The sequence below is a fragment of the Trichosurus vulpecula genome, chromosome 1, assembly GCF_011100635.1.
Source record: "Trichosurus vulpecula isolate mTriVul1 chromosome 1, mTriVul1.pri, whole genome shotgun sequence".
NCBI lineage: Eukaryota > Metazoa > Chordata > Mammalia > Diprotodontia > Phalangeridae > Trichosurus > Trichosurus vulpecula.
Window position 1 is genome coordinate 521,731,841 of NC_050573.1, and position 23,540 is coordinate 521,755,380.

The 23,540-nt window shown below is 44.9% G+C and overlaps 1 protein-coding gene across 1 annotated transcript; it reads right to left on the reverse strand.

Moving 5' to 3' along the window:
* Window positions 1-1,089: 1,089 nt before the first annotated feature.
* ZNF771 (zinc finger protein 771) lies at window positions 1,090-23,272 on the reverse strand. The gene is made up of 3 exons (XM_036741386.1): window positions 23,129-23,272; window positions 22,565-22,735; window positions 1,090-2,414 (listed from the first exon to the last, which is right to left on the reverse strand). Exons 2-3 carry the CDS (start codon window positions 22,724-22,726, stop codon window positions 1,593-1,595), a joined length of 984 nt encoding a protein of 327 aa, XP_036597281.1. The 5' UTR covers window positions 22,727-22,735; window positions 23,129-23,272; the 3' UTR covers window positions 1,090-1,592.
* Between the last annotated feature and the right edge of the window lie 268 nt (window positions 23,273-23,540).

Here is a 23,540-nt window from a genome sequence, read left to right on the forward strand (position 1 = left end):
GCCCCTCTCCCTTATCAGACAGCAAATTTTTCAACCGCAGATCTGTCTTGTCCAGTAGTTTCAGTCCTGTCCAATTCTTCACGACCCCATCTGGGGTTTTGTTGACAAAGATACTGGGGTGGTTTTTCACTTCCTTCTCCGACTCATTTACAGATGAGGAATTGAGGCAGGCAGGGTGAAGCGACTTGCCCAGGCTCACACAGCCAGGAAGTGTCTGAGGCCTCATTTGAGCTAGGGAAGATGACTCTTCCTGACTGCAGGCCCACTGCTTCATCCACCGCACCACCTAGCTTCCCCAAGCTGGATCTTACTGGATTCTTTTAATTCCTCCATTACTAAGAACTGGCCCTTGCCCATAGCAGCTGCCTACCCAATGACCAAAGCTGAACTGCACAGCCAGCCAGCTGCTACAGCGGATAAGGTACTGGAAGGAAGACCCAAGTTCAAATTCTGCCCCAGGGCACAGCCTGGATGTATGACCCTGGGAATGTTCCTTTACCTTTGTCTGCCTCAGTTTCCTTATCTGTAAAATACAGGTAATACCAGCAGCTCTAGTGCCAGGGTTGTTGTGAGGATCAAATATCAAATGAGACATCTGTAAGGTACTATATATAAGCGCCATATAATTATGTACTATTATTAATATTTCTAGTATTTCCTGAGCTGGGTGAGTGGCTCTAAAACGTTATTCATTCATCAAACATCTGAAGCAGAGGACTATGCTGTGTAAACAACAGACCTGGCTACACTGGGGAGGGGGTGGGAGGGAGGGTGACTAAGGCAATGCCTGTAGCTACACCAGGATAGGGAAGGAGATGCTTAACCAAAGGAAAAGTCCAAACGAAGTGCTGGGTGAAATCCAGATATAATTTTAACCTTTTTCCGGGTATGTGGCACAAGGAGGGATGGGGGCGGGGTTCATGGTGTGGTCAGAGGCTTAGGTAGATAATCTCTACGGTCCCTTCCAGCTTGGGGATTTTGTGACTCCGTGATTCTAGACAAGATGAAGACAAGGGCAAGGGGAGGGGGAGATGCCAAGAATCCCCCCAGCACGGCCCCCATTCTCTGCTTCAGACATACCACAAGGCGTTAACAGGAGGATAATACTTTATTCACGAACACAGGCTCCAACGTGTGTAGGACGTAGGAGGGGGGGCTAGTTCCTCCAGTTAACACAAGCCCCTGACCTCCTCCCCTAAGCTGGAAGCATCCCTGGGAGCCCTTGGCTTATGGGTCCCCGGTTCTTCCCTCAAGCTGGTTCCTACCTTTCTCCCTTCGATTCTACATTTGCAGAGTAAAGAGCAAGAAACTCAGTGAGAAGAAAGGGAAAAAACCAGGTAGGCAGGGTTGGAGAGCAGGGGCATATCATAGCTCCCTTAGAAATATTCTAGGGGCCTTCTGGAGACAGTGTGCTGCTTCTGACACTTCCTGTGGCAGATGCAGAAACTTCTCCTCCCAGAGTTCTCCTCATGCAGTGGAGAGGAACCTCCCTTACTGCTCCCTCTCCCTGGGGAGTGGGGGCCTTCTCTGCTGCTCCTTCCCCTATCCCTTCCTAAGGGATACGTGCGCCAGCCCCCCCAGTTTGTCTGTCCTCAGCTCCCCTCACACTCAGGGCACCGGTCGGTTCTCTCGTTGCCCCCCACTCTCCCCACACCAGATGCTAGCTTGAAGCCGCGGCCACAGCCCTCGCAGATGTAAAGCCGCCTCCGCAAGTGGGCCCGCCGGTGCCGGATGAAGTGGGAGCTGAGGCGAAAGCGACGGCCACACTCGGGGCAGGGGTACGGCCGCTCGCCCGTGTGGGTGCGGGCGTGCTCTGCCAGGTTGGAGCGGTGACCGAAACCCCGGCCGCACACCTGGCAGCGGTGGGGCTTCTCCCCGGTGTGCACCCGTCGATGTTTGGCCAAGGCCGAGCTCTGGGCAAACCTCGTCCCGCACTCGGGACAGGAGTAGGGCCGCTCCCCTGTGTGGGTACGCCTGTGCCTTGCCAAGCAGGAGCTGCCCCCAAAGCCACGCCCACAGTCTGGGCAGGTGTAGGGCTTCTCACCAGTGTGCACACGAAGATGCTGGGCATAGTTGGAGCTCTGGGCAAAACGGCGCCCACACTGGGGGCAGGCATAAGGCTTCTCGCCTGTGTGCCGGCGTCGGTGCTGCCTCAAGTTCGAGGCGGCTGAAAAACGCTTTTCACACTCGGGACAGGCATAGGGCCGCTCCCCTGTGTGGGTGCGGCCATGCTTGGTGAGCGCAGATTTCTGGGAGAAGCGGCGCCCACACTCTGGGCAAGGAAACGGGCGCTCGCCAGTGTGGGTGCGCGCATGTTTGGCCAGGGTGGAGCGGCGGGCGAAGGCTCGGCCACATTCAGGACAGGCGTGAGGCCGGGCTGGATCTGCTGGAGGCTCAGGGGCTGTGCCTGGGATCTGGGGGGAATAAAACAAGGAGAGAATCAGCTAGGAGGGAAGAACTAAAAAAAAAACAAAACAATGCCAGGGCTACAAGAAACCCAAGAAAGCATTTAATCCAACCCCCTTCATTTAAAAGAGAATCCACAGCCAAACAAGGCATCAATCAGATGAGAAATTTAATGTAATAAAATAGTAAAACTCTTGTATCAGTAAAATCAAAACACCCAGAATAAGAGGAACGGTCAAGATGGGAAAAAATCTTTGCATTAAGCATCTCAGATAATAATCTAAATTTTTTCTGGGGGGGAGGAGTCCACACCTCTGATTTCATTGGCTATTTGTCTGTAACTTATAGTTTTAGAGGATTGCTTGGGACAGACAGAAGTCACATGACTTGCCCATACTGACTCCCAGCAGGTGTCCCAGGCAGAATCTGAACCCAGGTTTCTTGACTCCAGGTTCGGTTCTCTATCTGCTATATGGTGCTGCCTCACTGATATTTAAGATATATATGGAAGTGACACGAATTCACGCGTTTGAGAGCCATTCCTCAACTGATAAATGGCCAAAGAACAGGAAGTTTTCAAAAGGATAATTTCAAACCATCAATCAATGCAAAATGGTCCAGGGAATAAGGGAGGCGAATAAGGATTTATGCAGCACCTGCTATGTATCAGACACCATGCTAAGGGCTTTGTGGTGATTACAAGTGACATCATTTGATCCTCAGAACAATGCTGGGAGGGAAGTGCTATTATTATCCCCGTTTTACAGTTGAGGAAACTGAGGCAAATAGAGGTCCAGTGACTTGGCTAGGGTCACACAACTAGAAAGTGTCAGAGACTGCACTGGAACTCAGGTCTTCCTAACTCCAGGCCCTGTGCTCTATCCATTGTGCCTCCAAATTGTTAATAAGAAGAGAAATGAAGATGAAAATAACTGAGGATTTGTCTCATATTCGTTTAACTTAGAAACATGTCCACTTGGAGAGGCTAGGTGAAGACAGGCACATTAATGCCCCATTGGCAGTTACTATTCATGCCCTTTGACCCTGAGATTCCACTAGTGGACCTGTATCCCAAGGAGGTCAACCATCAAAAGGTCATACTTATTCCAAAATATTCACAGTAGCACTTTTTATGGTAGCAAACAAACAAAAAACTAGGAACAAAATGGGTACCCCTCAATTGGAGAAAGACTGCAGAAACTGCAAGTATACGAATATAAAGAAATATCATTGCATTAAAAGAAACAATGAATATGAAGACTTTAGAAAAACATGGTATGACTTCATTTGAACTGAAGCAGAGTGATAAAAAGCAGAATCAATGAAACAATATGTACTGACTATAATAACGTAAATGAGAACACCGCAATGGCTGAACTAAGATTAACGTCTGTGATCAATATCTGTCCCACAACAAAACTTGGCTCTCTCTTTCCTGCTGTCTCTCCTTCTCTGTGTCTTTCTCCTCTCTCTCTCTCTCTCTCTTGCTATATATATATATATATCCCTCTCTCCTCTGTGTCTTTCCTTTCTTTCCCTCTGTCTTTGTGTGTATGTGTGTGTATATCTCTCTCTCTCATCTCTCTCCCTTTGTGTCTCTTTCTCTGCGTGTGTGTGTGTGTGTGTGTATTTTCCTCTCTCATCTCTCTGTTTCTCCTCTCCCCTTTCTCTCTCTCTCTCTGTCTGTCTGTCTCTCCCTCTGCATGTGTGTATCCATCTTGTTTCTCTCTGTCTGTCTCTCTGTCTTTCTCTGTCTCTCCCTCCCTCCCTCCCTTTCCCTTTCCTGCTCCCTCTGTGTCTTTCCTTTTTCCCTCTGTCTCCCCTCTCAACTGAGGATGCCCAATGTTCCGTATCTCGTCAGATGGTCGCTATGTCAACATTCATATTTTGTTTTACTCAACTGTTTTTTCTTTTTGGTGAAGGAAGAGTTCCATGGGGAGAGAAGACTACTGAGATCTGTCCATGACGTAAGAAACAAAAGCATTAACAGTAATAATAACTGGCATTTATATAGGGCTGCAAGTTTTGCAGTTAACTCAATTGGTCATCACAACAGTCCTATGAGGGAGGGGTTATTATTACCCCCATTTTACAGATAAGGAAACTGAGACAGGCACAGGCTAAGTGACTTGCCCACGTCACACAGCTAGTAAGTGTCTGAGGCTACATTTGAACTCAGGACTTCCTGACTCTAGGCCCAGTGTTCTACCCACTGAGCCACCTGGCTGCCTCTGTCTCCTTGTACAGGAAATGAACCCAGGTCTCCTACATGATGGCAGGGATACTCACCACTATACTTTACCATACTTTAAAAACAAATAAAAATAAAATAAGAGGCCCAGAGAGGGAAATTCTTATTTGTTTTTTTTCCAGACATCACACAATCTGCCCATGGCGGAGCCAAGACTGACCCCCCAGTCCAGTGCTCTTCCCCTAAAACATGTTGCTTTTTTCTTTCAAAGGCATCTGGCATCTCATGGCAAAAGCGCTGTTGAGCCATAGCATTCAAAATGAAAAGATGGGGAGCTCAGGAAGTATTTACTTATAGCAGTTAACATTAATTCAATTGAGGAAAATGAATAAAAGAAAGAAAATTAATTAAATTGAGTTTTCAATAAGCTTAATAAAAACAGGCAAAGGGATCTCCACACACAGAGGAGAGGTCTAAGGAGCCAGGCATCTGTCCAGAAACACTCAATGGTCCGTAAATAGACCTTCAAGAGCATCCGAAAAATATGCTGTTTTCCCAGGCATCACCAGAACAGGAAACAAGCAAACAAACAAAGCCAGGTAATCCAAGAGCTCCTTCACTACAGAGAATGAAACTGCAAATGAGAAAAACAAACGAAGGGCAAGTTGGGCCAATTTTTAAAAAGGAGAATGGCAAGGAAGGAGAAGGGGCTTCGCAGGCATGCGAGCAGGAAAGCCAACGCAGAAAGGTGCTGAGCCTTGCCAGAGGCAGGGCAGCAAGAGCCAAACACATTTTAATTACTGTATGGGTTCACACGAGCTGCGGCTGTTTCCCAAACCCGACCTGTGGCCTATCATCGGAGTCTTAGGATCACAGATTGGGGGTTCTCTGGTCAAGCCTCTACACGTTGTGAGGCCTGAGAAGGGAATACGGCTGCTCAAGGTCATGGGGCTCCTAAGTCACAGGACCAAAGATTCTGTGCTGGCAGGGTCCCAGAAATCGAGTCCAGCCTCCTCGTTACACAGAGGAGGAAGCTAAGGTCTAAAGCAGTTGGAGTGACTTGGTTAGTCACACAGCCAAGCAAGCAGCAAAGGCAAAATCTGAACCTAGGACTTAAGCAGCGAGGTGGGACAATGGAGAGAGAGCACCGGGCCTGGAGTCAGGAAGATCTGTGTTCAAATCCAGCCTCAGACACTTCTAAGCAAGTCACTTAACCCTATTTGCTTACCTGTAAAATGGAGATAACAGGACCTACCTTCCAGGGTGGTTGTGAGGATCAAATAAGGGAATATAGGTCACCCGGCACAACGCCTGGCCTACTGCAAATGACATGTAAATGTTAGGCATTATTACTGATGATGACGATGGCCTTCTGCTCTTTGCAACAGCAGCCAAACCAGGACAAACAGCCTCCCCACCAGGGGAACCCTACTGGAAGGGCCCGTGCTGGACCCTCCTGATGCTGTTGGCAAAAGGCCAAAGAAACAGGTATTTCTTGCAGGCATGATCAGTGATGGCCTGAATCCTTTCACCAGTTCCTTTGGAAAGACAGACGCCTGCCACAGAGCCCCAAAATTCTACCTCTCTTCCCAGGCTTTCCTAGGCTGGAGAGGATGCCCAGGCAGTGCCCTCCCCAAAGAGTTTGTGCCTTGTCCAGTAGCTGGCATTTGCTTCCCACTCATAGACAGATGATCTCCAGGGTTCCCCGCTCAAAGCTACAGAAGTAAATATGTGGATCCCATGGGGGAGTGGGGATTTCCAAGCTTTACAACTGAGAATGGTGTTGCCCTAGGAGCAAAGTGAGGGAAGGCGTGAGAATTGCCCATCTGTGGTATCTTCCTCCTCCTACTTAGCTTAAAAAATCCCAACTTCCCACATGACTTCAGTACTCTCAGTTTCTCTACTTTCCTGGATTAAAACTTGTCACTGCAAGTCTAACTAGGTTTTAACCATTTTTTTATTATAAACTTAATAATATAAGATTCCTTGAAAGATGCAACAGGAGAGGACTTTGTCCCATGATCTTCTGATTATTAAGTGAGGCATAAAACTGAGAGACAGGCTTGCCAAGAGTGTTTGCCACTGTCAAAAAAAGATTCTCAGTGCAGAGTTTAAATGGAAGAGGAATCTTTTATAGATGGCAAAGCCCTCCATATGTTCCTATTTGCCAATAATACTGTGTCTGTTACATCAAGCTCAGGAAAATTTCAGAACCTCATAAAAGAGATCCACAATCAAAGGAGTTCAGCGCAACATCCACATTCGACAAATCGAGTGGATGAAGAATATCTATTGCCCACAGACATGCAGTTGGAGGCACAGCTCATACAGCTGGTCCAACTGAACAGGTTTCTTGGACAGACACTTTGGATGAACCCAACTGATCAAGAAACATTCATTATCCACCTACTATATGCCAGGGTACTATGCTTTAACCAGATAGCAGGACAGTGGGCTGGATTGAATGAGAAATTACACAGTGTTTTCAATGTCCCCAAACTCCGGAAACAAAAGTCCATCTTTTTTTAACACCAATATTCTTCCAGGGATGCTACAGATCACGGCACACCACAGTATCCAAAGAATTAAAATTGTGGGTCAGTCATGAGGCAATGAAGAGCCATGTGATGGGTGTGAGTAACTATTACCAATATCACCAATGACAGAATGCAAAAGCAATAGCTTAAAGGATTTCATCACAGAAATGTATATCCAGAAAAGGAGATGAGTCAGTCATATCAAGGGCAAAGGATAACCTAAAGACCACCCACATGCTTTACTGCATCTAAGCAATGTCAAGGGATTTGGAGGAACAACTCAGCACCTGTGGAAGATTTACAGGGAGGACACATAAAGAGTCACCAAAGGACTCCAAAGAAGATACACTTGGATTACAATCTGCACCCCTGGAAGGAGTGTCCATTTTGTTAGAAATACAGGTCCATTTAAGGATCAAAGCAGAAATTTGATCACATCAGTATTATGAGACAGTGTGGCGTAGCAGACAGAAAGGGGGCTGGAAAAATTGGGTCATTTAAACTCTGAGCTCCTCCGGCAACTCTCTAAAACCTTAAATTTCAGAGAAAGTGCTGACCAGCACTAGTAAAGGGAGTTCTGGGAGTTTCCTTACCTGGAAATTCCAGTGAACTCGCCCAGATCCAGTCCCTATCTAAAATATCATAAACTTAAGAGCTGGAAAGGCCCTCAGATATCATCTCATAGGTCAAATAATGGATTCAACTTTGTAATGACAAAGTTAGTATTTGTTATGATTCCTTACATTTTAGTGTATCAGATATTTATGTGTTTTTTTAAAAAGTAACAGGTTTCTCTCAAATAAGTCAGTGGTTTTAAAAAAAATAGTAATTCATGTAATTATTTTTTAGGGTATGCCTATGCTAAATAATATTTACAAAAGCTCATGTCAAAGGCAAGATAGTAGCTCTGTCATGTACAAAAGCCCAGCCCAGAATCGAGTAGCCTATGAAAAACCACAGACACCCCAATTATTTGTGGTAGGTGATGGGTGAGAAACCAACACCCTTTGTGGCCTCCAAGATGGATGGCCCACCCACCATAGCCTCTAACACTTACTGGAAGAGTGCCTGTCAAAAAGTCACTCAAACTAGACTTTTAACTCCTAAGTTATAAAGTGGCTGTGATGTCTTGGACAGAATTCTCACATCAACAAAATCAGAAACTTGATGAACTGAACTATGTTGAAAGCCCTTCTGAGTAACATGAAGCTGCCAACTGCTGCAAAACCCCATTTCTCTTAATACCAATATTTTCCCAATGTGGGAATGGAATATTCCATGGAATATCACGGGTAGCAGAAGAATTGAAAAAAAAAAAAACAACTAAACAAACCCTGAAGTTCACTAGTATGTTGGCGGCAAATTCTCTACGAAGGATTTACAGAAACGAATAGACACAGGAGTGTGTCCTCTCTAGCTTGCACTGGTAGAAAGAATACATACATTACAGGAAGAGACCTAACTAAATACCTCAGTATAATCAAAGACTCTTAACTTGGGGTCTGTGAAATTGTTGGGGTTTTTTTAAACATATTTTGATAACTATATTTCAATACAGTTATGTATTTAACTTTCTAAGGATACATGGGTCCATGACACATAAAAAGTTAAGAACCCCTAAAAAATATCAAGGATATTTGATTTCTTCCATGCATGAAACCAAGCAGAAAAAGACAAAACAATCTACGACTTAATAGGTAAGTGTTAAGAGAGTTGCCTGATCTCAGAGAGGTTAAGGGATTTGCCCACAGTCACAAAGCTAGTAAATGTCAAGGCAGGACTTGAGGCCCCTCTTCCTGATGTCATATTCAATGCTCTATTCTATGTTTATTCTTGCTAAAGGTCTCTCCACTTTTTTCTCTTCATTTTAAGGGGTTGGCCTATATTTGGACAAAGGCATTAAGTGAAGGAGACAATGATGAACGAGGACTGATTAAAATACTACAGAGAACCTAACAGGAAGGGAGTCCAGGTGGGAGTGGGGATGAGAAAGGATCTCATCCAAGCTTTCCAAGCTTTGACAATGTTCACACCAGATGACCTAAAGAACTGTTAGCTATTCTTGGGAAAATCTGTGATGGCTGAAATAGGTATCTGAAAAATGAGAAAATGCAAATTTGGCACCCACATTTGGAAGGATAACTGAAATGAGGCACCAGGTTAAGTGAAAGTCTTGTAACTTTGACCTCTTGATGGGCTTAAACAGAGGGTTTAAAAGATCAATGAGATGAGTAGGGGACTGGTGAGGAGCTTGACAAATGATTCACATGAAAACAGATCTGAGCAGGGTTCAGGGGTCTGCAAACAACATGAGTCAACACCCTGACATGGCAGTCAAAAAAGCCAATGCCAAAGGGGCAGCTAGGTGGCACAGTGAGTAGAGCACTGGCCCTGTAGTCAGGAGCACCTGAGTTCAAATGCAGCCTCAGACACTTGACACATGTACTAGCTGTGTGACTTCAGGCAAGTCACTTAACCCCAAGTGCCCTGCCTTCCCCTCTCCAAAAAAAAGCCAATGCCATCTCATGTTCCATTAATGAAGTGTAAGATCAAAGATGAGAACATTTAATGAACTCCACTCCCCCCCTCCCCTTATTCTGCCCTAGTCTTGCAGGCCACATTTGGTTCTGGGAGTTACTCTTTAGGAAGGACACTCATTGGCCGAAGCAGACCAAAGGTGGATGACCAGGCTAGAGGGAATCAGAAGCCATGCCCCAAGATCAGTCAGAGGAACTGAAGATGTTTGGCATGTTAGAAATCTTCTTTTGTCCAGGTTAAAGAGTTCTTTAAGAAAGAAAGAAAGGAAGGAAAGAAGGAAGGAAGGAAGAGAGAGAGAAAGAGAGAAAGAAAGAAAAGAAAAAAGTTCTTTTCAAATATTTGAAGGGCTATTTTGTGGAAGACCTGTTTTTTCTTGGCTTTGGAGGGCAGACCTAGGAGCAACCAACAGAAACTGCAGAAAGAAAGATTTCAGCATGAAATAAAGAAGAAATTTCCTAACAGTAAGAGCTGGTCAAAAAAGTGCAATGTACTGCCTTGGAAAGCAAGGAGTTCTCTCCAACACTGAAGGTCTTCAAGCAAAGGCTGGATGACCACTTGTTGGGGAGGTTGTAGACAGGATTAAATATTCAGGCATGGATTGGGTCAGAGGACTCTCCAACTGTGAAATTCTAGGATTCTGTGACAAGAGCAAGGGTCAAGCAAAGAGAAGGTAACGTTTAGTATAGTGTGGAGGCATAATATGTATGAGAATAATAGGGGGTGAGTATGGGCTGAATATACAGGTGTCCCCAAACACAGATGACATCCCTAAAATGAGATTAAAAAAAAAAAAAAGAAAACATGCATATATATGTATGTGTATAATATTTATTTATCTATAGATATAGACTTACTTCTAAAAGTAACATTGGCCTATACACACACATACATATGTGTATGTTATATAAACTATATATAATTGTTATTTTATTATGTGTAAATTATATATATACACATATCAATTTTCGATAAACAAGATTTTTTTTGGTAGAGAGAGTATGCTGTATATTCAAACCAGCATAGTTCTGTCTTGATCCCAGGTGTGTGTAATAATTTCAAACGATTAAACATTTCTCAATTCCCTTCTGAGAGCAGAACACCAAGCTGAGGGAGACACAAAATGTTTAGTTAAAGCAGTCTCTGCCCTCATAGTGATTCCAGTCTGGTTCTCACACACATAAAATAAACACACAATAATATATCATACATGCATGAGAGAGTTGCGAAACAAACTGCCAAGTGAGGTCTAAGAACTGGATGGTTACTAACCTCAAAGAGGAGGTGGCATTTGAATTGGGCTTTATAGGATAAGTAAATATTCAATAAGTGAAGCTGCATGGAGAAAATATTCCAGGCTAAGGGGGCAATGTGAGCAACGGCACATAGAAAATAGTCCAATATGACTAGAGCATATAACACATGGAGGGGAATAATCTAAAATAATGCTAAAAAGATAAAGATAAAGTGATGCCAGATTGTAGGAAGCTTTGAAAGCCAGGCAAAGAAATCTGAATTTTGTTCACTAAGCAGTAGCAGGCTACCAAAAGTTTTGCATAGGAGAGTGAAAAGACCCAAGCTCTGCCTCAGGAAGATTACAGACTGAAGGGGGACAGAGATTGGTGGTGAATATCTGGTAGGATGATACTGCAATAATTCAGGGGGGGTTGTGATAAGAATCTGAACCGTGTGGTGGCAGTGGGACCAGCAAGGAGGAGATGTGAGAGACATTGCAGAGGTAGGGTTTGAGGTGAGAGATATTATGGAAGACCTGTAAGGGCGAGAGGGAAAAATCAAAGATAAAACCAAGACTCTGAAAATGGCAATGGATTGGTGTGTCACTGACCAACACAATTAAGTAAGAGGGATGAGCAGGTTTAGGAGGAAAAATATTAAGCTAAGTTTGGGGCATGTTGAACTGAAGTTCCAGAGAGGCAACCTATCAGGCATTTAATGAATGAATTCTGTCTGATAAGGAAGAATAGAACAGAAAAAGATGTGGAGATCAGAGCGGACTTCTAGAAGCCAGAGAAATGGTGTCAACACAACAGTGGAATAGATTTAAAAGGTACAAAGTGTGATATCCACAAGCTCCCGTCATGTTCAACACGGAATCCTCACAAGTCTACAGGCCTTGTTGCCAAAAACAAACAAATCCACAATTGTGAAGAAGTATCCCGCTCTCTACCCTCTCACTTGCTCTCACACCCCCAGTGCAGGTGCCTCTATGGTTGGCATAGACCCACCTATACTGAAACCTTTGAAACGAGTCTCTTAGGGGGCTAGTATTTCAAGGATAGGGACTAGACCTGGGATTGCACTGGTTTAGGAAACTCTCTCAATCGATGCAGGTCAGCATCTTTTCCTCAATATACAGTTTGAGATAGTTACCTAGGACACTGAGACATAAAGTGACTTACTCTGGATCAAACAGCCAGTTTATTTCAGAGGCAGGACCTGAACCCAGGACTTCCTGGTTTTGAGGCCTGCTCTCTATACTATTCCCTGATACCACTGAAAACAAGAATCCTTAATTTGGATGTCATAAGTACTCCCTCTAACAATAACCAATTACAACTTCTTCATGCTATAGTAGACAGGCTTCGTGTGTAGCTACGGCCAGAAAATTCATCCTCCTTTGCCAGCCTGCTGCCTTGGAGCCTCTCCAAAGGTGGCCAGGCCGATCTCTGACTACGGATATACAATCTGTCGCTAGGCCTGTCCTTGAGGACTTTCCAGTATGGTAGCATCTTCCAGCATTTTTGCGCTGAACAGGCAGGGCCTTCGATGACCCAGGATCGCTTCCATGCCATAATGAGACATCCAAAGAGGGACTGGCAACAAAGGGGACACTCTGGCACAACGTGAAGCTCCTTCTTCTTGCTGATGGTGCCAGATCACTACTGCCTGTCTATTTTAACTTCAGTCTTGGCTCTGATCTCTAAAATCTACCGAGTTCTCCCTGCCACCTTGGGACTTCCCTGGACTCTAATTCTTTTAATCTGCTCTGACTTAACAGGAGTTCCTCCATTCCCCATCTGGGTATCCCAGTCAACCTGGCCTTTCTCCTAAGGATATTCCCTTTGACATCATCACCCAAGCATTAAAAATGTAGAAGGATGGGGCAGTCAGGTGGCACAGTGAGTAGAGCACTGGTCCTGGGGTCAGGAGGACCTGAGTTCAAATCCAGCCTCAGACCCTTGACACACTTGCTAGCTGGGTGACCTTGGGCAAGTCACTTAACCCCAACTGCCCTGCCTTCTCCCCTCCAAAAAAAATGTAGAAGGATGACAAAAAATGAATCATACTGAAAACTGGGCTGTCTTGTCACCATCTACTCTAATCATAAGAACATAAGATTTAGAACTAGAAGGTACCTTAGAGGTCACTGAGTCCGGCTCCCATCATTTGGCAGATGCTCAGAGATGAGATTTGCCTCAAGTCACACAACTATTAAGTGTCTGAGGCAGCATTTAAACCAGACCTCCCCAACTCCAAGTCACCATCACGCTGCTCCTCAGTCTTTGTCCTGAGGGCGCTGCTGCTCCTGGCCACTCTGGTCAGAGCTCAGGATGAGAACCAACAACCTTGTCCCTAAGCCCCGTCCTCAGGACCACACATGTTCAATCCTGGAAAGAGCACTGGAACAGGAGTTAGAAGACCTGGTTTCCATTGTATATGCCGTCAAATTCAAATGATGTACCAGTTAGTTTTCCTGACCTGCTTCCTCCTGAGCCCACTTTTATTCTATGTTACAAGCAGTGGCTCTCTGGGGAGTGACATATTTGGAAAATGAAGGTGACACCCCCGACAGAGAAGTAATGTACTCAAGAGGCAGAATGAGACATATATTTAGGGTCAGAGACAATGCGCAAATTTGTTTTGCTTGACAATGTGTATTTGTTACAAGGGCTTTGTTTTTCTTACTTTAAAAGAAAAGCAAGTTGTACATAACACAGCTTTCATGTACAATCCTCTTTCTGTTCTACTGTGTACGTGGAAATACCCATTTTATTCAGTGTTTGTTAGATTCAGAACACAAATAAATTTTTAAAAAAGAAAACGAAGGTGATATAAAAATAAAATATACTGACCAAAAAAAATTTTTTTTCAAGAAGTCCTGGGTTCTAATCCCAGCTCTTTTCACTGACTCACTGTGTCCCCTCTCTGAGTCTATTTCCTCTCCTCTGTTTAACTCATACTTTCCAGGGACATACAAATAGATGATGAGTTTGATGCATGCACTGCCAGATCTGCTCGGTGCTGGCGAGGCTCTGAAGCAAAGTACGGGAGAGAAGATGTATTAGACTGACTACCAAACTGAAGGTCTACAGAGCCTTTGTGCCAACCTCATTGTGGTATGCTTGTGAAACCTAGAGTCTACCAGCATCGTGCCAGGAAACTGAATTGCTTCCCTCTGAATTATCTTAGGAAGATGTTAAAGACCATCTGGCAGGATAAGATACCAAACACCGAGGTCCTGTCTAGAGCTGAACTGCCAAGCGTGCAAAACTCTACCGCAGAGATTGCAACTCTGGTGGGCTGGCCACCTTGTTCAGAAGCCGAACATACATATGCCTAAAAGACTACTTTACAGAGAACTCACACAAGGCAAGCCCTCACATGGAGGTCAGAAGTGTTACCCAACATGACTAATGTAGAAATAGGTTTAATATGACTGTACATGTATAACCTGTATCAGACTGCTTGTCATCTTGGGGGGAGGGAAAGGAGAAAAAAAAAATGGGAACTCAAAATCTTATAAAAGTAAACATTGAAAACTATCTACGTGTAATTGGAAAAAATAAAATACTATAGAGGCAGCTAGGTGGCGCAGTGAGTAGAGTACCAGCCCTGGAGTCAGGAGGATCTGAGTTCAAATCCGACCTCAGACACTTGACACGTACTAGCTGCCTTCCCCCCTGGAAAGAAAAAAAGGAAAAAAAATACTATCAAGTGTGGAGAGAGGTCAGTATTTCCTATTGACAAGAGAATGAACACTGACAAAATGATCTGAAAAAAAGTGTTACAAGCACACACTCAAGGTCTCTCTGAAGAACTGTGGAATCAATTGTGAGACATAGGACAGGACTCATGTGAGACATGAGACAATGACACAGGACTGCCCAGGATGGTGTACCTGCATCAGAGAAGGAGCTATGATCCATGAGCAAAGCAGAACTGCAGTAGCTCAAAGAAAACATGAGATGCACAGATTTGGAGACATCTCAATTCCAAATGTCCATATGGACTATTTGTGCCAGCTCTTATTGGTCTGATAAGCCACAGTCGGGCACACTGTACCTCGACCCCGACATAGTGATATCACTTTGGTCCTCTTCAGCTACGAAGGACAACACCCTTCTTCTATTTAAAATGAGGAGATTAAATAAGATGCTCTCAAAGAACCCTCGCAGATCTAAAGGGTGACTCAAGAAAATTAATGCGGACTGGAGAGTGGGTATCAGCCAGAAATTTTTAAGGAATTATTCTGTCTAACACTGGTATTGGAGACATCCTTGATTTAAATGGATAAGCACTAATTAAGTACAAGCACGGATGATACACACCAGGTACTGTATTCAATGCCTGACCTCCAGGAACAGATAATGTAATATGGGAAAGTAAACAGCAAATATATGACTATGATATTAAGGTGTGTGCGATAAAGGAGAGAGAGAAGTGTGGGCAAAACGTTAAGAGAAATTTGAGGCAGAAGAGATTGTTTTCATTTTTAAAGAAAGGGGAAGGATGGGGGGAGAATTACAGAAGACTTCATTCTTAGATGAATGGATGAGATGGTCCTTGACATGAACCTGTCCTTTGACAGAGCCAGGGAAAAAGGGAGGCCATTCCGGTCACAGAGAAGAGAGACAGCAAGATACAATCAGGAACAGAGAGCTGTCCAGTTTGGCTGGAATGTGGAGAACATTTAGTACCAATAGCAGAGCAGGCTGAAAAGGCAGGTTGTGGAGAACCTCAAATACCAAGGCTGGGCATTTATATTTTATTCACTAGGCAATGGGGAGCCACTGAAGTGTTTTGTTTTGTTTTAGGAGGGGAATAACAAGGAGGGGAGTAACATGAGCTGAATGGTGCATTAAGAAGATTACTCAGATAGTGGTAAACTGCAGAGGGGAGAGAATGGAGGCAGGAAGTCAAGTTAGGAAGCTATTATAAGTCTAGGCGATCTGGCCCAGACACCCCACTGCTAGGCACGTACCCCAAGGGGGTCAAAGCCAGAAAGAAATGGCTCATATACAACAGACTATTCAAGGTGACATTTTATGCAGTAGCAAAGAACTGGGAATAAGGCAGACAGATGCCCGCTGACTAAGGAATGGCTAAACAAACCATGGTGTGGTTTGGTACGGGAACATAATAGAATATTTCCATGCCATAAAAAACGATTAATATGAAGAATCCAGAAAAGCATGGATTTATACGAAGCGATGAAAAGTGAAGTAAGCAGAAACATGAAACAACACACACGATAGCCACAACAATACAGAGAAACAAAAAATAAAAATAAAAAAAATGAATGCTGTGTAATTATAATGACCGAGGTTGAACTGGAAGAAAAGATGAGAAAAATGTATCTCCCTCTCTTCTTTGCAAAAGTGGGGGCCTATGGGTATGGAACACTGTATACACAGTCAGTCCTGGCTGATGTGTGTATCAGTTTAAATGAATTGCTTTTAAAAAAAATCTTCTTTCGTATTCTTTATTATGAAGGATAGCTCTCCGGATAGAAAAGGAGAGAGGGACATATTTGGAAGAGACGATAAAAAATAAATATTTTTAGTTGTCTTTTCCATTGTGTCCAACTCTCGGTGAACCCTTTTGGGGTTTTCTTGGCAGATACTGCCACTTTCTTTTCCAGACCATTTTACAGATGAGGAAACTGAAGCAAACAGGGTTAAGTGACCTGCCCAGGGTCACACAGTTGGAGAGTCTCAGAGGCCAGATTTGAACTTAGGAAGAGGATTCTTCCTGACACTTCCAGGCCTGGCACTCTATCTAACCACTGCACCACCTAGCCACCCACAAAAAACCAGGAGATATCAACAATTAAAAAAACAAATCTGGGCAAGAAGTGATGAAGAATCTGAGCTGGAGCAGTAGAAGCCTGAGTACAAAGGAAGGCACAGTGATGAAAGGTGTGGCTATAGCTAAACTTGAACAGACCTGGATGCAAGGCACAACAGAGAGGGGAAGGTCAGAGATAATTTTAAGGTTTCAAGCCAGAATGAATAGGAAGATGAGGGGTGTGGGTGTGTTGGTGTACATAAACATGAATTCCTATACATAAAGAGAGAGATAGATTAGAAGAAAAGTCAGGTTTTGGGGGGGAAATATAAATTATAAGTTGAATTTTGGACATGCTAAGTTTGAGGTTCCAGTGGGAACAGCCAAATGAAAGGGTTTAGTAGGCAGAAGGAAGACGAGAGTTCTTGGGTGAGGTTGAGGAGTAGAGATACAGATTTGGGAAAAGTATATAAGGCCAAAATAGGGGTTGACAGACTGGGAAAATGGAGAGATGAGGAGGGACTGAGGTATGAAAAAAAAGTAATGGGAGGAGAAAGGTAGTAGAGAAGGTGGAAGGACAAGAGATTATTGCTAAAGAAGGGAATTTTATAGTTCAGGATCTTAGAAATGGTGCAATTTTGAGTGATGGTATTATGGCCACCCTGGCGGGTAAATGTTCAGATGACAGGAAAGTGGGAAGAACAACTGAGTCAATGGATGACAGAATCAGGATTCAAAATAGCTTGACAGGCTTGCTGAGCCAAAACTCATGAAATGAAATTTAATAGTTCTAATAGTAAAGCCTTATTCTTCTTACGTTCAAGAAATAAATTATATAAGTAGGGTGGAAGCAACAGGCATTCCTATGAAAAAAAATCTGAGTATGTGAGTTGACTATAAGGTCAGTATTAGTATAAGAACTGATGAAGCTGATCTTAGGCTATGTTAATACAATGTCCAGACAAAATGGGGTCACAGTCCCACTGTACTCTGAGCTGGTCAGACCATATCTGAGTATGACCAGGACAAAAGGAGTCAGAGACATGGATATGAACAAGAATCATTCAGGGAGCGCTCTTTGGAAGGAGGCCATGAACTGGGTCTTGAAGGATGGAATCCTCCATCTGAAGTATCACATTCAGCTTTAGACGCCACATTTTAAGGAGTGATCTGTAGTCTAAAGAAATAAAGACAGGGAGACAGTGCCCTGCAGATAATAGATATTTAGAAGTATTAATGGGGAACAGTTAAACAAATTATCAAAAATGCATGTAATGGAATATTCCAATGCTATACAAAACAACAAACATGAAGAATTCAGAGAAGTGTGGGAAGACTTAGATGAACTGACACAAAGTGAACTAGGAAGAATGAGGAGGGGAAAAGAACATAATGATTACAACAACGCAAATGAAAAAAATAAAGTAATGAAACTGAATGCTGTATAATTAAATTAACAATGCTCAGGCCCAGAAAAGTCTTGAGAAAATGCATTTTTCTCCTTTCATAGAGAGAGATGGAGGTGGACGACTACAGCTGTTGCATAAATGGTCAGATACAATCAATGTATTTGTTAGTTTTGCTGCATTAAAAAAAACCAACAAAAAACTATTACGAGAGATGGATAGGGTAGGGCAAAGGAAAGGGATACCTTAGTGAATGAGGGTACTGTAATAACAAAAGGTTAACAATAAAAAGATGTAAGATTTAAAAAAAAATAATGTGATAGAAATCACACAACCAGGATAAATTTATACTGCAGTCTCAAAAAAAAAAGTTTGTTAAAGTGAATAAATAGTTATTTTTAGCATCTGAAGGTCCATTTTGGGGGAAAGGAGAACAGATCTGTTTTTGCTGGCACCAGAAAGCAGAACCAGGGCCAATGAGGGGAGGTTATAAGGAGGCAGATTTCAATTTCACATGGGCAGACGTTTCTAATAGTCAAAGCTGTTGAACAATGCAATAGACCGTGCAGCAGTGAGCTCCCTATCAGTGGATTTGTTTAAGCTGAAACTGGATATCCATCTGTCAGAGACCCTAAAAAGGAAATTCCTATGTGGGCAGAAGGTTGGATTAGTTGAGAGGTAACAATGTTAGAGCAAAGTGTGAACCAGATTAAAATAAAAATATAATACAAAACAGATAATGCTACTTTGTGGTTTTCTACATCAATATGCAAGGCATGAATGCGTTTCTATTTTGAACCTGACACCACTGGACTAGATGACCTCTGAGGTAGAATCCAACTCTAAGTAAGAGTCCAGTCCATGAATACAGATTCTGTAGCCCGGAAGAACAAAAGGCGGGGACAGTGATGTATAATGGAAGAAGTTGTGTATTGTAAGGTGAATTCTATTTTGGTTATAGGTTAGTCTAGGGGGTCACTACTAGACTGTAATCTCCATGAAGGCAAGGACTATTTAATCTAAACTCTTTGTTTCAGCTAGGACCACGGTTTCTCTCCACACAGGAAGTGCTTAATATATGTTTGTCGAATTTGAACTCTTGTTTATGCAACGAGTATGTTGACCTCTTCCCTTGTTCATGGTGCCTGGAAAAAGAACAATGAACCTACAGGTACGTGACCTAGGTCCTAGTTCTGGCTCTGCCACTAATTCTGTGTGACCCATTATTCAGTTATTTCAGCCAAGTCTGACTCTTTGTGACGCTGTTTGGGGTTTTCTTGGCAAAGATACTAGAATGCTTTGCCATTTCCTGCTCCAGCTCATCTTACCGATGAGGAAACTGAAGCAAACAAGGTTAGGTGACTTGCCTAGGGTAACACAGCCGATATCTGTGGCCAAATTTGAACTCGGGTCTTCCTGACTCCAGGCCCAGTACTCTATCCAATTTGCCACTTAGCTGCCGCCTGGGTGACCCTAACATCCCCTCAATCTACTACCCTACATCTCTCCTCACATTGACAGCTAAACTCCTAGAAAAAAAAAAGCTGCCACTATTCATTGCTTCCCCCCTTACTTCTTAACCCCCTGCAAACTGGCTTCTGTCTCTACCACTTGACTAAACTTGCTATCTCCAAGGTTACCAGTGATCTCAACTGCTAAAGCCAGGGGACTTTTCTCAACTCTCATCTTTCTGAACCTCTCTACAGTATCTGAAGGAGCATATATGAAGAGCACCCTCCTTCTGCATACTCTCCTAAGTTTCGCAACATTCTTATGTTAGGGTTCTCCTAGCTGTCGGATCATTCCTTCTCTATCTTCTTTACAGGTCTATCAATCATCCGATTCTTACTCTCCAACTACGGGTGTACACCAAAGCCCTGCCCTGGCCATCTCCTATTCTTTCTCTATATTCTCTACCTTGGTCATCTCAATGTCTCTCATAGAGTCAACCATCATTTCTATGCGAATGGCTCTTGAGCAAGAAATATTTATTAAGCATTTGCTATGTGCTAGGCAATATGCAAAAAGGGGCAAAAAATATAATCTCTGCCCTCAAGGAGCTCACATTCTAACAGGGAGCCAATATGAAAATAACTATGTACACACAAGATTAGTTCAGCTGTTTCAGTCAAGTCTCACTCTTCATGACCCCATTTGGGGTCTTCTTGCCAAAGATAATGGAATGATTTGCCATTTCCTTCTCCAGTTCATTTTACTGCTGAGGAAACTGGGCAAACAAGGTTAAGTGACTTGCCCAGGGTCACACAGCTAGTGTCTGAGGCTGGATTTGAATTCAGGGAAGTTTTCCTGACTCTAAGCCTGGATCCACTGCGCCACCTAGCTACCCCATATACAAAATATATACAATGTAAAGGGAAGGTAATCTCAAGAGGGAAGGCACTAATAGGTAGGACTGAGAAAGGCCTCCTGAAGAAAGTGGGGCGTGAGCTGAGTGTTAAAGGAAGCCAGAGAAACAAAGAGGCAGGGGTGAGGAGAGTATTCCAGGCCTGGGGTCAGTCAGTACTAATGTACATTCAGGAGAGAGAATGTGATCATTTCTAGAGGGAACTAGGGGTGCAATACACATAGTCTTGGTCCTAGAATAAAGACCTGAGTTCAAATCCAGCCACAGACACTGTGTGACCCTGGGCAAGTCACTTAGCTGCCATCTGGCTCAGTTTCCTCATTGTAAAATGAGCATAACAGCATCTAACACCCAGGGTCGTTGAAAGTATCAAATGAGATAATATTTGTAAAGTGCTTAGCACAGCGGCTGGCGCATAGTAGACACTGTGTAAATACTTCCTTCCTGCCTTCCTTCTTTCCTATATATCCGGCCCTCAACTCTCCGCAGAGCTCCAGTCCTGCATTTCCAGACGCCTGCTTGACCTCTCCACCTGGACGTCCCAAAAGCATGTCAAACCCAAGAACAAAACTCACTATTTCCCCCCCTAAATTCACCTTTCCTCCTTATTTCTCTGATTCGGTTTAGGACACCACCATTCTCATAATCACAGGGGCTCACGGTCGAGGAGTCGCTCTCTCTAACCCTACGTATCTAATCAATTGCCAAAGCTTGTCAATTCCACTTCCTTGACATCTCTCGGACCTATCTCCTTCTCTCTACTCACAACAATCACCCTAGTTTAGGCCCTCATCGTCTTACCTAGACGACTGCCAAGGGCTTCAACTGGTCTCCCTGCCTTCAGTCTCTTCCCTCTCTACTTCAACCTCCACCCAGCTGCCAAAATGATATTGCAGTTCTGACCATGTCTCTCCTCAAGAAGCTGCACTGGCTCCCTACTGCCTCTAGGATAAAATACAAACTCTTCTGTTTGGGCACTTAAAGTCCCTTCTGGTGCCTCCATGTAGTAGGTGCTTAACAAATGGTTACTGATTATTAGCAAGTCTTATCCCTGATCTGGACCTCAATTTTCTCAGAGAGGTTCAGATTAAATGATCTCTAAATATCCGTTTCAGAAATGACTTTTGCTGCCTCACACCAACTCCAAGCATTTTGCTTTGACTGTACTTTACAATTAGCACTGGGCGACATGTATTCTCTTGTTCTTTAGTTACTTCATACCTCAGTTCAGGAAACATTTATTAAGAGCCTCCAGGGTGCAGAATGTTATTATGCGGGATGCTGGGAGAAATACAAAGTTTAGATAAAGACACAGTTCCTACCCTCATAGAGCACCCAGTAGGAGATAAGAGAGATGACTATGACATACAAAAATACATGTTAAGTGCTTCAGAGAGTTGCAAAGTGTTCCATCTGTCTGTCTGGAATCCCAAATAGACCATAAGCAGCATCGCCTTCCCCCCACCTCAGGACATTAGTATGTATTATCTTTCTTTCTTCCTTCCCTCCAGTTTAGTTCCAGAAACTCAGTATCAGCAGCTCCTCACTCCTGGCCCTTATCACATACTCCCTCATGGTAGCCAAGTCCTTCTTCTGGTCTCTCCTACAATGCTTAGTGAGGGCAGAGGCAAATGGTAAAGACTCAGACACTTGCTGATTGACCTTCCCCCTAGGGCAAAGCATGATAAACTGTCCTTGTGCCCACTACAGCAAGTGGGACTGAAGTTAGACTTCAGAATAAGATCCCAGTGTTAGAGTTAATAGGTTTTAAGCCAATGGTGTGAGGGAGGCCAGCCAAGGCAGTTGGCCTGGGCCCCAAGATTCAAAATCAGGCACAAGCTAAGTCAAGCCTAAAAGATGTAGCTAATAGGCAAACAAGAACCTGGTTAGACTCGGCCAATTCCACACTCCTCCCTGGACCATTCTGCCCAGTGGGGTACCCAGACAACATCTCATTAGTCTCTGGGCCATGGTGTCCTGGAGTAAAGAGCCACATAAGAATATGGAGGCAGGGAGAAGGATACAAAGACCCCTGGAAGGGGATGGCCAGGCCTGCAGCCTGGTGAGGGGGAGGAGAGGTGTGTGCAGGACCTACCTCCTTGCCATCCATTGGAATCTTCAGCTTGACCACTTCATATTTCTCCTCACCCTCTTCTTCCTCGCCCTTCACCAGCAGCACCATCTCTTCTTGCATCTCTCTCTCCTCCTCCTCCTCTTCCTCCTCCTCCTCCTCCTCTTCCTCCTGCTCTCCCGGCATGGCCAGCCCCTGAGAGGCAGAGGACAGGGGGCCTGACATTCAAGAGCAAGAACCCACCAAGAGTCCCCTCCCCCAGCTCTCAGGCCCTCTCTCGCTGTCCCCTCCCCCTGGAAGTCTCCCCTTGGCCCATTCTCCTCCCCGCCAGCTCCCCTCTCCGGACTCACTTCAGGCCCCTCCCCCTTCTCCCCTCTCTCCGAAGACCCTCCCTCCTAGGGCCTCCCCTCCCCCAGGGCTGAGTCACCCCCCCCACCCCCCGCCTTCGTCCTTCTCCCCTCCTTCCCCGCCCCTCTCCAGGCTTCCCTCCTCTCCTTCCCCCCGCCAGCTAAGGGTCCGCCCCAAGCCCCCGCAAGCGGGGCTGCCAGACGCGGCCAAGGCCAAGGGCCAGGGAGGCGGGGGACTCACCGAGCCGCCGCCCACCGCTGCTACTGCGCGGGAGACCCCGGCGTCCGGGCGCACGCGAGGCCGCGGCTGCAGCAGCAACCGAGGATCTCCGAGCTGTCCGGGCAGGGGGCCTGGGGCCGGGGGCTGGGGGCGGTGCCGGGGGAGCGCGCTGCCGATTGGCAGAAGCGCCAGGGCCCCGCCTCCTCCGGCCCCGCCCCGCCTCGCGGAGGAGGGAGGAGCGCGCGAGCCAGCCCCGGAGCAGACCCGGGCGTCCCCGCCCCCTCCTCCTCTTCCTTCTCCTCCCCACACTGAGCCCTCCCCGTCGTGGGACCGCCCAGCGGCTGGGACTCTGGGCACCTGACCCCAGCTCCACCCCGAGGCTTCCCCTGTGCCGCGTGCCCCGCCAAAGCCGGGCCTCCTGCCTGGGTCCCCA